The sequence below is a fragment of the Caenorhabditis briggsae genome, assembly GCF_000004555.2.
Source record: "Caenorhabditis briggsae complete genome, chrIV, whole genome shotgun sequence".
Classification (NCBI taxonomy): Eukaryota; Metazoa; Nematoda; class Chromadorea; order Rhabditida; family Rhabditidae; genus Caenorhabditis; species Caenorhabditis briggsae.
The window spans coordinates 4951747-4967481 of record NC_013487.2 but is presented as its reverse complement, the minus strand read 5'-3'; the positions used below and the strand labels follow the sequence as shown (position 1 = coordinate 4967481).

Sequence of the window (15735 nt, the reverse complement as noted above, 5' to 3'; positions counted from 1 at the left end):
TTCTCACTGAAAATCCTCGTCCCGGCGGCACCTTTTTTTGAATTTTCTTCCTTTTCAACGCCGTTTTTCGGGAATTTCGGATTTTCTTTGAATTTTTTCGCAATAATATTCGGAAAATAGATAAATTTTAACACATTTTAATGCAATAAAACTTTCTGGTCGGAGTCCCCCTTTAATTTGTAAAAATTCGCTAAAGCATTCATTACATGGAACTATTACTAAGTGTGAACAACGTCCAATATTGCCACCATATGACTACAGTGTATCTGATCAAATGAACCCATATCACACTTCACACACTCATCCGAAATCGCTCTTTGAGCTTCCATAGCTCATTTGCACTAAACTCTATCGGTCTCTTTTCGTCACTTCGTTACACGGGAAGCTCCGCCCCCTTTGTGTATTCCATTTGTCCAGTTCGATTTGATCTTTTCTCTGATAACTCTTGAACACTCTCAAATCTCAATTCTCTCTTTCTGATTGCTCATTGGTCCTGTAAAACGGGAAAGAAAAGAAATCGTAAACAATCTGCACGGGTCCGTGACTTTCGGCTTGTTTTCTATTCGTTCTAGATGCAGTCACATCTGGTTCAGAGGCAGTATAAAAGGCGGGCTCTGGGAAGTAGTCAACAATTCGGAGAGATTTTATTTCTTGAAGAATCTATTCTACTGATATAATGACTAGTGTCGACGTTGCTCACGATCAAGGAACCAAGTGGGATTGGCCATTCCAGAAGGGAGATGGAGTTGTTAAGGTTTGTATACTTTTTGTATTTTAAGTTTTTAAGTCTTTTTAGCATTCAAGACCTGACAATCACTCTTATCAATAAGTTTCAGGTTCTCGAATACGAAGACCACTTCGAAGTCGGACTCGAGGCCTTCAACTTCGAGCCAAATGAGATCGATGTGAAGAACGTTGGAGAGTTCCTTGAGATCCATATGGCCCACACTGCCAAGGACGACAAGTTCGGAACCATCACTCGCAGTATCACCAGATGCTACAGACTTCCAAAGGGAACCGATCCATCGACCATCAAGAGCAAGTTGGACGGATCTGGCATCCTTCACATCACTGGAAACAAGAAGTAATTCTTTTCATCACTGGAACTCCTATGAAAGCTTGTAGTAAATAATTGTAATGATCTTTTGTCTTTTTTGAAGCTTTACTGCCGTTTTAATAAATAAACTTTCATGCATTCAGATGTTTTCTATTCTCGAATTAACACAAGGATTGAGTCCGAAAACGTCTTCAAGGTTCTTATTTCAGCCGGCGATCCCAAGATTTTCACATCACAAAGCAGCGATTTCAGATGTTTCTGAGTACTTTTGTGACTTTACTTTTGTCCCGCTCTTTCGAGGGGACTCCAAAAATTGGTAATAATACTCAAAGTTTGCTCCTTTGCACGGAAATCTTTAGTAAAAGGCGAAAGATTTTCACGGTCAAATGCAGAGGAACCAGAGTTGATTAGAGTGACCAGAGCGCGCTATACGTATGCGCCCATGTACCGACTCTTCCCGGGTTCCGCCGCCCGCTATGTTTTGTGTGTAGAGTGGGCGGGGCTTAGCGGAGGAGAAGAGACGGAGGAAAAGGGATCGAAGAGTGGGGAGCTGTGAAAATGAAAAATTGAAGGGATTTTTGAGGGGAAATAAAAAGAGAAGAATCTATGGGAAAATTCTGGGTAATTTCAACGTAATTTAATTTCAATTAATTTCATGGATTTTCAGACATTTCATTGCGATTTCTGGGTTTTTTAAAGTATTTTGTAAACATTTTCGCCGTTTAAAGAGTCAAATTGGAAGTGGCTTGTAAACAAAAAAAAACCTTTAAAAAATACAGAATTCCAAGGAAATCTGTGAAAGTTGATTTTTTTCATACTTGCAAAATCAGGGCCTGGCTCGTGACTCCTCGGCCATACCTGGCCCAGCGGGCCCGGATTCTCCAAATTTGAACAAAAAATTTGAAAATTCAAATATTTTTTCAAATTTTTTTGTGAAAGAACTATTTTTTATGGACACCCTTTCTTGAAAATTTTTTTCTTGTCAGAAAAATCGTCCATTTTTTCTGTTGACTCCAAAAAATTTTTTGAAAGGCAGAAAACATTTGTTCTGAAAATCCGGGCCGAGACGGGCCGTGCTCTGAAAATTCTGGAAAAAGTCGGGCCTGTTGCAAGTAGGATTTTTTAAATATATTTTTTGCATAAAATATTTTTTCAGATTTTTCCCAGATTTTTCTGCAAATTCGAAGTTCGAACCTGGAACTATGGAAGAGAAACGCCGGCGGCCGTGGCCGAAGGTCCCACAACGATAACTACCGTAACCTAAAAATTTTATTTTCCCTGATCAATTTTTTTTCGTTTTTTACTGATTTTCGTCGATTTTTTGAATGAATGAATCGATTTTTCCCAATTTCAATCATTTCGCCTCTTGAAACCTGTACAAAAAGTCCATAGTACCCCAACACAACCGAAAAATAACTAAACACAAAATTGTGTGCCAAATCATCCCCTCTTTTTCTCTGGCACCCTCCACACTACAAACATTATTTCTCTCCTTGCTAAAGTTCTCTTCCACTCTTTCTCTCTTGGTTTATTTATCATCCTCGAAAAAAAGAGTGTCGATTACGATTGTGCCCTTCTAGAAACTCTCTCTTATCATGTAACTGATAAGAACCCCCCTCCGAAAGTTCTGTGATGTTTGTGGGCCACCACGTGACACCGCCTGGGTCCGCTCTTCTTGAATTCGAATCTACGATGAGGTCTAGAGATAGAATCTAATTGCAAGGCCATAAAAAAAACGTATCTCTTGATCAAAGGCACTTTTCGAGAAGTTTCGGTTGTGATCTTATCCTTTTTCTTCTTTACTGACGGTTGCGTGGTTCGTCTTCTATCAGATTCTATCAAAAGTGACCCAATGTACTTTGAACAAGAATCACGCCATATTTTTCTAGATTTCAGAGACGATTCTGCCGGCTTTTCCGACATATACTCAGAAATTCGAGAACTTTTATTAGCTCTGTACAGCTCTATCAGTTTGCTTACGACCTGACGACCAATAATTTATGCCAATTTTTCGAATTATTAGCCGAAATTCCGTGAAATTCGACAAATTATTCAGAATTTATTCAATTTTATGGTTTTTAGTTACTGTACCGTTAAAGGCGCATGGGATGTTTTCTTGTGATGAGTTTCGACACGCTCCAACAGTTTTCGCGCGCGAATTTAAAAATAAATAAGTATACTGTAAGGTTAAAGGCGCTGCTGTTTTCTTACAATGGTTCTCGGCACGCTTTAACAATTTTTGCGCGCGAATTTCGAAACAAAGCCAAAAAAACTTGGTTTTTAGGCATTTGTTTCTCTTTTTCCACTTTTTTTTTCTGTCAGAAACCGTTCAATATGCGTATTCCCAAACTCATGAGTGAAAGTTTGGCTGATAAGCCTCCCCGATTTGCGGGAGAAAAAGTGAAAAGTGGCATGACCAGAGTTCAAAGGAAACATCCCACCTTTTTTCTTCAACGTTCTTTCAATGTTCTCTGGAATTTTTTTTGTTACAGACATTTTTCTTTTAAAAGCAAAAGTTGGAGGCGTTTGTCTGGAGGCTCTGTTGCCAAAAATTTAAAGGAAAACTCGGAAACGCAGGCTGCAAGAGGGAATGCATTTGCAATTCTTTTCTCTTTTTTTCCTGTAAATTCCTCTCCTTTTCTCTTTTCTTTTTTCTCCAATCATTCAATACACCGACCCAAAGAATATCCCCGCCGGTCCGAAAGTTTCGACCTTGCCCTCTCTGTGTCTCTTTCAATGCCCTCTCGCTCTATTTGCACCGCCCATTTACCCTGTGCGGCGGTCGGTCGAGGACGTGTAGCCTGGTCACAGTTCTATTTCTTTTGCCATTCTGTATGGTTGTTTCGGTTTGCAGTTTTCCTAGTTATAATGGCTTAAATTTAAATCTCGCGCTATTTTTTGCTCTAGGTGTGCACTTTTTCGTAACAGTGCTCGCGTACGATATCCACGATGCTCCGCGCATCATGCAAATTTGTCAGGAAAATTTTTGGAAAAAAATTGAAAAATCAACGAATTCCAAAGCAAAATGCGCCCGTTTCTCGCTTGTTCCACCTTCGCTCGACATGCTTTCAGGTTCTCCATTTCATAATTCCTCTATTTTTCCGATTTCTTCACTAAATTCGGGTTTTTTCAGAGGGTTCACAACTACTAACGCAATGGCGGCTCAAAAGATTCAAGGAGGAGACATCGTCGAGATGCAAGGAGATGAGATGACCAGAATCATCTGGGATCTCATCAAGGAGAAGCTCATCCTCCCTTACGTCGATCTCAACCTCCATTTCTTCGATCTTGGCGTCGAGCACCGTGATGCTACCGATGATCAAGGTGAGTAATTTTAAGACTAACGCCTTCTAAAAACTTTTCTTCTTTTCAGTTACCATCGACGCCGCCAACGCGACCCTCAAGTACAACGTGGCTGTGAAGTGCGCGACCATCACTCCAGATGAGGCCCGTGTTGAGGAATTCAAGCTCAAGAAGATGTGGAAGTCACCAAACGGAACCATCCGTAACATCCTCGGAGGAACCGTCTTCCGTGAGCCAATCATCGTGAAGAACGTGCCACGCCTTGTCAACACCTGGTCCAAGCCAATCATCATCGGACGTCACGCTCACGCCGATCAGTACAAGGCTACCGACTTCGTTGTTCCAGGAGCTGGAAAGCTCGAGATCAAATTCGTCTCTGCTGATGGCACGCAGACCATCCAAGAGACCGTTTTTGACTTCAAGGGTCCAGGAGTCTCGCTCTCCATGTACAACACCGACGAGTCGATCAGAGACTTTGCTCACGCCTCCTTCAAATATGCTCTTCAGAGAAAATTCCCATTGTACCTCTCCACCAAGAACACCATCCTCAAGAAGTACGACGGACGTTTCAAGGACATCTTCGCCGAGATCTACGTCGAGTACGAGGCTGCCTTCAAGTCCGCCGGAATCTGGTATGAGCACAGACTCATCGATGACATGGTTGCTCAAGCCATGAAGAGTGATGGAGGATTCGTTTGGGCTTGCAAGAACTACGACGGAGACGTTCAATCGGATTCCGTTGCTCAAGGATACGGATCCCTTGGATTGATGACTTCAGTGTTGGTGTGCCCAGATGGAAAGACTGTTGAGGCTGAAGCCGCTCACGGAACCGTCACTCGTCACTACAGAATGCACCAGAAGGGACAAGAGACCTCCACCAACCCAATTGGTAAGGGGGGAAAATATTTTTCTTTCAATTTTCACAAGAAATGAGGTGAAAGGGCACATTAATTTTTTGCGGAGATAAGATAAGACTGTTATCATTTTTGAAAATTCGCCGTCTCTCTCTCGCTCGCTAAAGTCAGTTGAAGAAAATAGATCAAAAATTGATCTCTTTCAGCTTCGATTTACGCCTGGACCCGCGGATTGTCCCATCGCGCCACCCTCGACAACAACGCCGCCCTCGCCACCTTCGCCCAAAACTTGGAAGCCGTGTGCATTGAGACCATGGAGGCTGGATTCCTCACCAAGGATCTCGCCATCTGTGTCAAGGGAGGAAACGCCTCCGCAGTCACCCGTTCCGACTATCTCAACACCTTCGAATTCCTCGACAAGCTGGCTGAGAATCTCGCCAAGAAGCAAGCCACCCACTAATTTCTTTCCCTTATTCTTTTGAAAGAATCTCAACATTTCTATGCGAATTTCCATTTTAAATTTACTGTGATATTGATTATTAATATTTTCATTGTATGATTGATCAGTTTTTCCTCTACTCGTACACATTAAATCCCTTTTGTCCCATTCCAACTTTATTCACAAGATTCGAAAAAAAATTACTCTTGCCCGAAATCAATGCAAGTTGAGAGCGGATATTTTGTTAGATTTGAGTGTATTATCTCTATTTTCGTCCGATTTTTACCGTTTTTTCGATGTAAATCGGAGAAAATGAGTTTAAATTATGAAAATCGTTGAAAAACCGGTAAAAATCGTCGAAATTTGAAATTACGCTTGTTCGCTCTTGCGTCTTTAAAGAAAACTTAACGAAACATCCGCTCTCAACAAGCTTTGAGTTCGGGCTGAAAGAGTAAAAAGATCACTTCACAGAAATGATAAGAGGGTTATCGAAAGATTATTCGGTTTGCTCGTGGCAAATGTCAGCGAACTCTGGCGCTCTCAACGTCGCCTTGATCATCTTTTTGAGCATCGCGTAGCGCGGAACGATCGGAAACATTCGGGATGAGTCGTACTTGTCGGTTAGCTCCTGAAAATCGATCAATTTCGGAAAAAAACGGAAAAGAAAATTGGAAAATACCTTGATTAGACGTCTCAATCCGAGATATTTCTTAGTGAGACGATACAGTTGGGCGTACAGCGCCTCACATTCTTTGACGAGGTCTTCTGATTTTCGAGCTGAAAATTTTTAAAGTTTTCCTTCATAAAAACTGAAAATCGAAGGTTTGAACGATTTTTCCAGATAAAAACATTTAAAATTTCCGCTGCTTCAGTTACAAAACAAGTGAACACCCGAAATTTCGCTATTCGATTTAATTTTTTTTCGTCAGACAAACCTTTCAACGAATCATAGAGTGCAGTGTCGACATTGGATTCTGCTGGTTTTCCGATCGTCGATTGGAGAAGAGCGCCGATTCCACGTGTTGGTGGAAGCTGAGTTGGAGTCTCTTCGAGTAGCTCGATGATTCTGAAAATTCAGATGTTTTGGGGAAAACCGCTAGAAACAATTGAAAAAATAGGTGAAAAAACTACAGTTTCAAATTCGCTACAATTTTGGTAAATCATTGTTTTTGCATAAGCAACTTGCAACAACACATTCGAAGAAAAGTTTAGAAATTCTTGAGAAAATTACTACTTATTAGGTTGTTAAAAAAGTAATGTGCGTTGGGTACTAACTACTTCGAATTACAGCTGGTGTAGTTCTTCAAGAAATACATCGAAACTTTGATCATGCGTTGGCAGTAAGTGGGCGAAAATTATGGAGAAAAGCCCTCTGATTGATATCCTCTTGTTTTAGTTTTGTGTGAGTTTAAAAGAAATCAAAAACGCGCATTACTTTCTTACCAACCTAATATGTGTTTCTAGACATGCTGATGACATTAAAATTTCACACTGCTAACAAAAATGTTTATTGGCTCAGAAAGTGATTTCAGTAAAACCTGTAATAGCCCCTAATACTTAACGTTGAGCCAATTTATCTAATTTTTTGTGAAAGATACCAAAAAGTTGTCAAGTGATAAACTGTTTATCATAATATCACCTTCATTTTATCAGTTGACCGATTTTCGGGATCTTTTGTAGAAATCGAGATAATTGAGCTCAAAGTGAATTATAGGGCTATGTTCGTGCAGTTGTTTTTGAATCAATAGTTAACAATATTTTGGGAACTTTTTTAAAGCCCAAATCATAATTTCAAATGTTTTTTATAATCCGAGGAAGTTTCTTCAATATTTATTATGCTTGTCTGAGAAAAAAAAGGTTAGAGAGTATTTTTTTCAGTATAAATACGGTAGCGATATTGAAGCGGAGAGCCTAAATAGCACACATAAGGAGGAGACGCAGACACTTTTTCTCTGCGTCTCAACCTTTTTTTTCTCAGACAAGCATAATAGCTCAACTTTTTAAAATCCTCATAAAGTTCTTTACTGTTTCATTAGGTTTTTATGATTGGAACTATATTTGGCTCGCAGTTAATCTGAAAAGTTAATCTGAAAAACTTTACTAACAATCACCAAATTCTGTGTATGTGTCCGGTGTTCCAGGTTCTGAGACCCTAGCAAAGTCCCAGTAGACCAAACATTTTCAAATTTTCACAGGTGATAGCGGCGAGATGTTGCCCGTCTATTTTTAATTTCGAAAATTTGTTTCTGACGTCTTCTGGAGACGTTCTTCTATTTCTACATAGCAAATCTTTCGAAAATTATTTTCACGTCATTCCCGCCCAACCTTTCTATTTTTTTTCTTATCCACATTATATCTGACAAAAAAAGGAGATTTTGTGGAAACAATTTTCTGTGTCAGTTTTGAAAGGAGTGAGAAAGAAAAAATTTAGAAAATTAGAAAATTCTAAATTTTTTACAAAATTTGATTCTGAACTTCTAAAATTCTAATTCAGAAATTCGGAAATTCGGAAAATTGGAAATACGGAAACTCGAAAATACCGAAATTTGAAACTTCGGAAATTTTGAAGTTTAAAAACCAGAAAGTTCTAATTAGAACATTAATGTCCAAAAATACAGGAAATTTAGAAGTATAAAAATTCAGATATTCGAAAATTATGAAATTTGAGAATTTGAAAGTTTGAGCACTCGAAATTTTGAAAATCCAAAATCTCGAAAGCTGGGAAGTCAAAAAAATCAAAAACTCAGAAGTTCAGAATATCAGAAAGCCCGAGTTCAGAATTTAGAAAATTCGGAAATTCATGAATTTTGTGAATCAAAAACGCAGAAATTAAGTTTTAGAGAAATTCGGAAAACCACATTTGTGTTAAAATTTTAAAGTTTGGGAATTCGTGAAGTCGAATCTCAGAAAGCCGGAAATACGGAAACTCGAAATTACGAAATTTCCGAAATTACGAGTTTTGAAATCCAAATGCTGAGAAACTCAGAAACCCAGAAACTTAAAAAAATTTGAAAATTGAGAAATCTTTAAGTTCTAGAATCACATTGTCAAAAATTCAGGACTTCTGAATTTCAAAACTTATGAAAAAAAATTATAAGTTGTCAAATCCAAGATTCTGATATTCCAAAATTCAGAAAAATTTAATAGTTCAAAAATTCGGAAACTTTGAAGTTCATAAGTTTTTAAATGCTCAATATGAAATTCAACGATTCGTAAATAGGCTCTTCAAAACCCGAATTAAAAAAAGGTTATCTGGGTGGTTAGACGGGGATGACCTAAATATTGCTTCAATAATATTACTTAAAGGAGGGCAGACAGCAAAAATTTCGGGGAAAATTTCAGGGAATGTGTATTTTGCCGTCGCGGTGTTAGCACCTAAAGCGCGCAATCCCACGCGCAAACATTTTTATTTTTTTATTTCCCGACTTTATTTTTTTCAATTTTTAACGACTTCAAACATTAAAAAAGCTCTTTTTTCTTATTTATTATAAAACCCATATAAAAGTGAATTTTTTTAATGTAAATTTAAAGTTCTATCGACCGATTATTTTGCCAGTCGCCGGTGTTTTTTATAGGCATGCGAAAAAAACTATTTTCTCTTCGATAACCGTTTCTTCACTGTTCCTATTTATCTCATTACTTCTCGTTATTACTCTAGGAATAAAAAACTGTTTTATGACTGGGGTTTTCAGAGACGTCTCCATTTTTACTGCTTCCTTCACCTTCCGACGACCAGCCCTGCACGAGGATTGTTTTAATTATGTGGTTTTTCTTTCAATTGTTATGTCTCTTTCTAAAAATTAATTGTGGTTTTTTTCATAATTTATTTGTTAACATAATAAAACACGTTTCTTCATTTTCAACTGATTTTGATACCTCGGAGCGAGGCCTCGGCGGCACTCTGGTAGCCCTTCAGAAATTCCGAGTTCAAAAAGTTCAATTCGAAGGAAACAAGGGAAGAAAAAAGTAAAAACACCAGCAGGGATTGAACCTCTGAGGGGGGGTCACCATGGTAAATGGTCAAGAAAACACATCTGGTGTTACTACTCCATTTCTGGACCATCAACTACAGTGGCCTAGGCAAATAATATTTCTGACTGTTTCATAAGATTTTTATGCTTGCATCTATCTTCTCCCTGTGGTACGTACAAAAAAGAAACCACAGAATTTTCAGAATTATAAAACTTGAGAAATTCAACTTCTCAATTTTGTTGCTAAACAATCATCTATCACAGAAAGGATGTTCCATTTAGTATTGTCCAAATCACACAGTCAGCCTTTACATTAAACTCGTTTGCATTTCAAATATTTCTGATACGAAGAATATACCTCTCTAATTGATTTCAATTTTTTAGATTACTGTTGCAAGTACACTACGTTTTTTGTGTTTATTTTTTCTTTCTATTATTCGGCTTTTTTAATGAACCTTCTGTTAAACTTGAATTTAGTTCTGTTTCAACGAAGGGGAATGAAACCTCTGACACATGACATTTCAACTCACTTAACAACGTAGCAATTGGCATCTTCTGTTGGATCCTGTGCTGGGATGTTCAGCAATTTCCAATACTGCTTCTCGAGCATGGCTACCTATAGAAAAAACAAAAAAATTAGGGTTTCAGAAAATAACAATAAGAAGTTCGGGGAATTGGGAAATCAATCGTTTAGGTAGTAGGAGCCCATTGCCAAAAATGACACAGCTTTTCTCGTTTTCTGTGAAAGATATGAAAAAGTAGTCAACTGATAAACTGTTTATCATAATATCAAAAGTGTTTTGTCAGTTGACCACTTTTTACACAGGAATTGAGATATTTGAGCTCAAACAATGTGGTACCCTTCTATTACAGGTTATACAATTTTTTCTGGACCCTCGAAGCCATCTATTGTCAATACCAAAATAATAAATTTCATGAAATTTCGATTGGACTACAAAAAAAATTTTTAAAGCTTCAGTTATCCTTTAAATATGTTTCAGTATTATCATCAGGGATTCCTTAGGGCCTATGTATGCCAATATCTTACTTCTCTAACCGATTGCCCCAACTTGACATATCTCATCAACGCATTCGCCTCCTTTGATTTGAGATAATCCTCTTGAAGCTTTTTCAGCGAGTTCTTGATACGTCTGAAAATCTTAACTTTCAAAAAATCACATTTTTAAAGAAAAATGGAAAGTCGTGTTTATAGTTTGACCTACATAATTGGGGTCAAGTCTATTTGTTGCACCTTGCAAGAATGGGAAGCTATTAAAATTTGTATGAAGGTCAGAAAAAAGAGCAAAGATTTTTTAAAGGAAGGTGTGCAAAAAAAGTTATGATTTGAAAAGGAAAAAAATTGTTTCAAAAAGTGGATGTAATCGAGGAACATTTTCCTGGTGCTATTATGGATCTGAATTTCGAAGTTTTATGAACCGAACCTGAAATTATGTGACTTCTTTAAAGCGTCAACTTCGAAGCGATTTTTCTCGGTTTGTGTGCGAGATATCAAAAAGTTGTCAACTGATAAATTGTTTATCATAGCATCAGAAGTTTTTTATCTATTGGCTACTTTTTGTTACCTTTTACAGGAACCGAGACAAAACGGCTCAAAGTTTAGGGGCCCTTAAACAGGGTGACGCACAATTACCCGCCCTGATAAAAACAGGTATACCTTTAGACATATTTATCCTGGAAACACGAGAACTAATAAAAATATAATTTCACACTTGATTCAAAGCCTCGGGAATTTTCAAAGCGATTCCTCAAGTCTAGGTTTTGTTATAATTGTCAAAGATGAACGGTGTGGTGTTTCCTAGGATTTTCATGAAATGAGGCAACATTGACTAGCGATAACTCAGCTTAGAATTGATAAAAAAGTTTGAAACTTGGTCAGTTTACTGATGATTTATTTGGGTACATACACTCTGAATTTGAACCCAGTACACAACTCTACTCAAATTTTGTGCTAGTTCAAACTTTAGACCAGATAATTTTAGCGCCATATTCGAGGTTTCACGGTATGCAACAGAGCTTGGTAGTCGTTTAAAAGTGTCTGGTTTGTTCAATTAGAATTTCAAGCGCTCTATTAGCGTCCAATAGAGCGCATTTACATTTCTTCCACAACTTACCTGTACGGCTCCAGAATCCTCCACCTGGTACGATGTAGTCGATATGCAGTGGTGATGAGCGTATCGCGACTGGTCTCTGCACGAAACATGAAAGTTATAGAATGAAAAAAGATGAAAAAGCAATTCAGAATCGCTCTTCAAAAAAAGGGCGTGACCTAAAACTTACTTGCGGGAGCGACGAACTGCGGCCCATCGGAGGCGCCCTCCTTTGTCATTGACATCAGAATGTTGAGCATTACGTCCTGCAAGAAAAAGAAATATAGGAAAGGAGAGAAATCATTGAATATGGGGAGTTGAGTGTAGGACTAGGTGGGTGTCAAGAGGCAAATCTTGATTTTTTTGGGTGATAGATTTCCTAGATGTATAAAAGGCAAAGAATAGAGTCAGAGCCTCTGACTGACTCAGAGGGAATTTTGAAATTTTGAAAAAAATTCTAGAAAGTACCTATTTCTTCCGTTTCAAGAGCCCTATAAATTTACGTTTGTGCTGTTGTTACTGTTACTTGGTTGACAATTGTAGAAGACAAATAAAAATGTACCTGGCAGCCTAGAAATTCCTAGAACAAATTCTGTCTTTAAGACAAAATTTGTAGGTGTTTACTGTTATAACAGAAAGCCACTTCTTTGTCAGTTCATCAGAGATTATCAGATTTTTCCGCACTCTTCACTGGGAGGATGCGTAGTGCGCTCTACCGTACAATTACACTTTTCGGGCAAACTTGTACTTTTGAATTTTTACTTTGTTAATTGCTAAATTTGAGTAAAACATAAGAAAAATCCAGAGTTTCAATCTTCTGTTTTTACTGTAAACTTAAAAATGGTGTTCTCGAAACAGTGTTTCTCTTATAAATTCACAAAAATTAAAATAAGACCAGATATATATTCCAATTTTTCAATACAAAGGGATATATAGTGCGTTCTACCGTTCATTTACCCAAATTCCCGTTTATGTGGCAATCTTGTACTTCTGTAGTTGTCATGAGGGTATTTGCTACATTCAAGTAACGAAAAACCTGAAATTCAAATTTCTAGTAGGATATTTGGCATATGTGCGGTGGAGCGCACTACTCATAATCATAGTTCCCTAATAAACCGTAAAACCTTTATTATAAGGGCTCCCTGTTGCGGTAAGTTCCTATAAATTATCAAGAAACATATTTGAAATACCTTCACCAGAATAAGTTTGAAACTTTACGTCGCATCTTACCGGGAGTTTTTGCAAGATCCGAAAATTATTTCATTAATATCCCCGATTGTTACTGGAAACTCAAAAATGTTGTTATTGAAACAGTATTTTTTAATCTTTTAAATTTAACCAAAAAATGAGCAATCCTAGTCTACGACTTCTGAAATCTAGACATCCAAAAGTTGGAGAGTGATTTCATTTTGGCATTTTTAAACCTCCAAGGTCTTCTCCCTCCCTCAAAAAACACTGAATTATTCATATGACTGATAGATGATCTGACCAGAGGTTGAAAAGTTGAAATTTGAGAAAACAAAACAAAACGAAAAAAATGTTATGTCGGTATTTTAGCCACATTAATGAGTAGAGAAATTTTAAAATAAGGTCATACCACTGAAACGGAAAAGAAATAAGTTTTTTTTTAGAAATTGAGATAATTTCAAAATAACAAAAGACAAAAATCCGGATTTTCGTGAAAATGATAGCTAAAAGTTCGACTGACAAGTCAGACCTAATGTATTAATTTTAAAGTGTACTTTGTAAGAAATGAATTCTACTTTTTTTGTGAAAATAAATCTTCCGTAAAAAACAGAAAATACAAATTCGGAACAAGGAAATAGTAATGCGGAATTCCAGTGAAGGCTGGAATAGAAGCTAACGTTGGCCTAATGTATCTGCTTTCTTGTGAGTTTGACCAAATCTCAATTTTTTTAAACCACTTTTGGATATTTTTCGAGCGAATGAGAAAAAATCGGTTCGAAGTTGACAGTTAAAAGACATGCTATTAGGTTGGCGGGAAAGTCTTTGTCACTCTGTTTGTTTAATCACTGTTCTCGTATATGGAGGCTGTGTATGATATCGACTCTAGTGAATAACAAGGTGATAAGAACCTTCCATATAAACAAGTCCCCATCTCCTTCCCTGCTCCTCATCTGTAATTGAAACGATATGTTTGTTCCCACTGCTATTCACATCAGACATGTTTTGATTTACCTCTTCCTATCTCACACCACGATGAAGGATTCGGAAACTTTCTTGAAGAATGTGTACAACACACATGCCCCTCACTACAATACTATTCGCAATTGGTTCCATCGTTTCGAAAAAGATGACTTCTCGCTCGATGAAAAGGATCGCTCTGGGAGACCCCGTGAGTTGGATTTGGACAAGCTGAAGCACGCATTGCAATCGGATCCATTTCAATCTAGCCGTGAACTAGCTGTCACATTCGGAGTTCACCATAGCACAGTCCTTGAAGGTTTGAAGTCTCTTGGAATGAGAAAACTTTTTGGTCGATTCATACCTCATCACCTGACTCAAGCCAACCTTGACCGCCGAGTCGACGATTCGATTACTCTTCTCACTCTCCACGCGGGCGATCGATGGCTGGACCGGCTAATAACCGGAGATGAGAAGTGGGTCTTCTACGATAATCACCACAGGAAATCCCAGTGGGTTGGAGAAGGAGAGAGCCCACAGGATGTCCCCAAACCCGACCTTCATCCGAAAAAAGTTATGCTCTCTGTGTGGTGGGGAGTGGACGGCCCCATCTACTGGGAACTTCTGCCCGAGGGCAAAACAATAACTGGAGACCTCTACACTACTCAACTACGAAACCTCAAGAAAGCAGTCGACCGTTCGGCCCTGAAAGACAAGAAAGTGTACTGTCAACATGATAACGCTCGCCCACATGTTTCGAAACAAGTGAAGCAGGAGCTGATGGGATATGGATGGAATGTTCTCCCTCACCCCCCGTATTCTCCTGATCTTGCTCCTTCCGACTATTGGTTATTTGGCGATATGACACGTGCCTTCGAAGGAAGAAGCTTCAATTCCCGTGGAGCGGTCGAAGCGGCACTCAAACAATACTTTGCCTCACGCCCGGCTGGATTCTACCGCAATGGAATCCATAAATTGAGGGAACGTTGGAGACATGTTGTTGATAATGATGGACAATATAATTAATTATTCGGTTATTTTTTCTTTGAGAAATAAACTATTGAAAAAGTGACAAAGACTTTCCCGCCAACCTAATATAACAGGTTTTGCTCTTTGAAATAATATATTTGAATTCGAGGAGGGATAAACATATGCCATGAAAAGTGAGTGAAAACGAAACTTCTTTTAAAGGGGGGGGGGGGGGACATGAAGAAAATAATGTTCTCGAAATTCCGTTCAAAGATGCCCCTCGAGGAGTTGAACTTGTGAGGGCGATGATTGAGGGTGCGGGCCCCGCTACCGACTTAGCCACGCGGGCAAAGAGAAAGCGATTGCATACATAAAGGCGAGGACGACAGCTGTACGCAGAGTGACATTAAGCGTTGTACACCGTGACGGTAGAATGCATACTCTAGCTACAAAAAAACTACGAAAAATCTCCTGTCCCCCCACCTTTAAAATGATTTCATTATTAAATAAGTTTGAAACAGACGCATTCTGAAATTTATTGAAATTGGAAAACTGACTTTGTGTTACAATACCAAGTTAGAACAACATAACCTGTTTCTTAAAGCTTGTAAGAAATCGAATTATTAGAATTTCGTAATCCAGTTTGTGTTTTATGCCGCGTTCAAAGTTGATTTCCAGGAGCCATTATGTTATCAATCTGCTTAAATATAAAAATTAAGCTGGAAATTTCTGGTAGCTTTGGGAAAAGTGTTACGGTTTCAGTTAACTGTTAAATTATTTAATCTAATTTCACAAAATGATATGTCACGTGCAGGATGAGTTTTGTGTTTCCGGAAAATGAAAAATGCCAAAAAAATACTTTTTATGGCGAGAGTATGCAATTTGGCGT

The 15735-nt window shown here is 38.2% G+C and overlaps 3 protein-coding genes across 3 annotated transcripts; 2 read left to right on the top strand and 1 right to left on the bottom strand.

Moving 5' to 3' along the window:
- Window positions 1-676: 676 nt before the first annotated feature.
- On the top strand, window positions 677-1088 carry Cbr-hsp-12.3 (the record flags this gene model as incomplete). The annotated part of the gene is made up of 2 exons (XM_002632860.1): window positions 677-754; window positions 837-1088. The coding sequence occupies 2 exons, from the start codon at window positions 677-679 to the stop codon at window positions 1086-1088; spliced, it is 330 nt and encodes a 109-aa protein (XP_002632906.1).
- Window positions 1089-4212: 3124 nt separating this feature from the next.
- On the top strand, window positions 4213-5674 carry CBG21657 (the record flags this gene model as incomplete). The annotated part of the gene is made up of 3 exons (XM_002632859.2): window positions 4213-4381; window positions 4431-5249; window positions 5421-5674. 3 exons carry the CDS (start codon window positions 4213-4215, stop codon window positions 5672-5674), a joined length of 1242 nt encoding a protein of 413 aa, XP_002632905.2.
- Window positions 5675-6149: 475 nt separating this feature from the next.
- On the bottom strand, window positions 6150-11992 carry CBG21656 (the record flags this gene model as incomplete). The annotated part of the gene is made up of 7 exons (XM_002632858.2): window positions 6150-6281; window positions 6333-6430; window positions 6589-6719; window positions 10155-10240; window positions 10673-10775; window positions 11757-11832; window positions 11923-11992. 7 exons carry the CDS (start codon window positions 11990-11992, stop codon window positions 6150-6152), a joined length of 696 nt encoding a protein of 231 aa, XP_002632904.2.
- Window positions 11993-15735: the final 3743 nt, after the last annotated feature.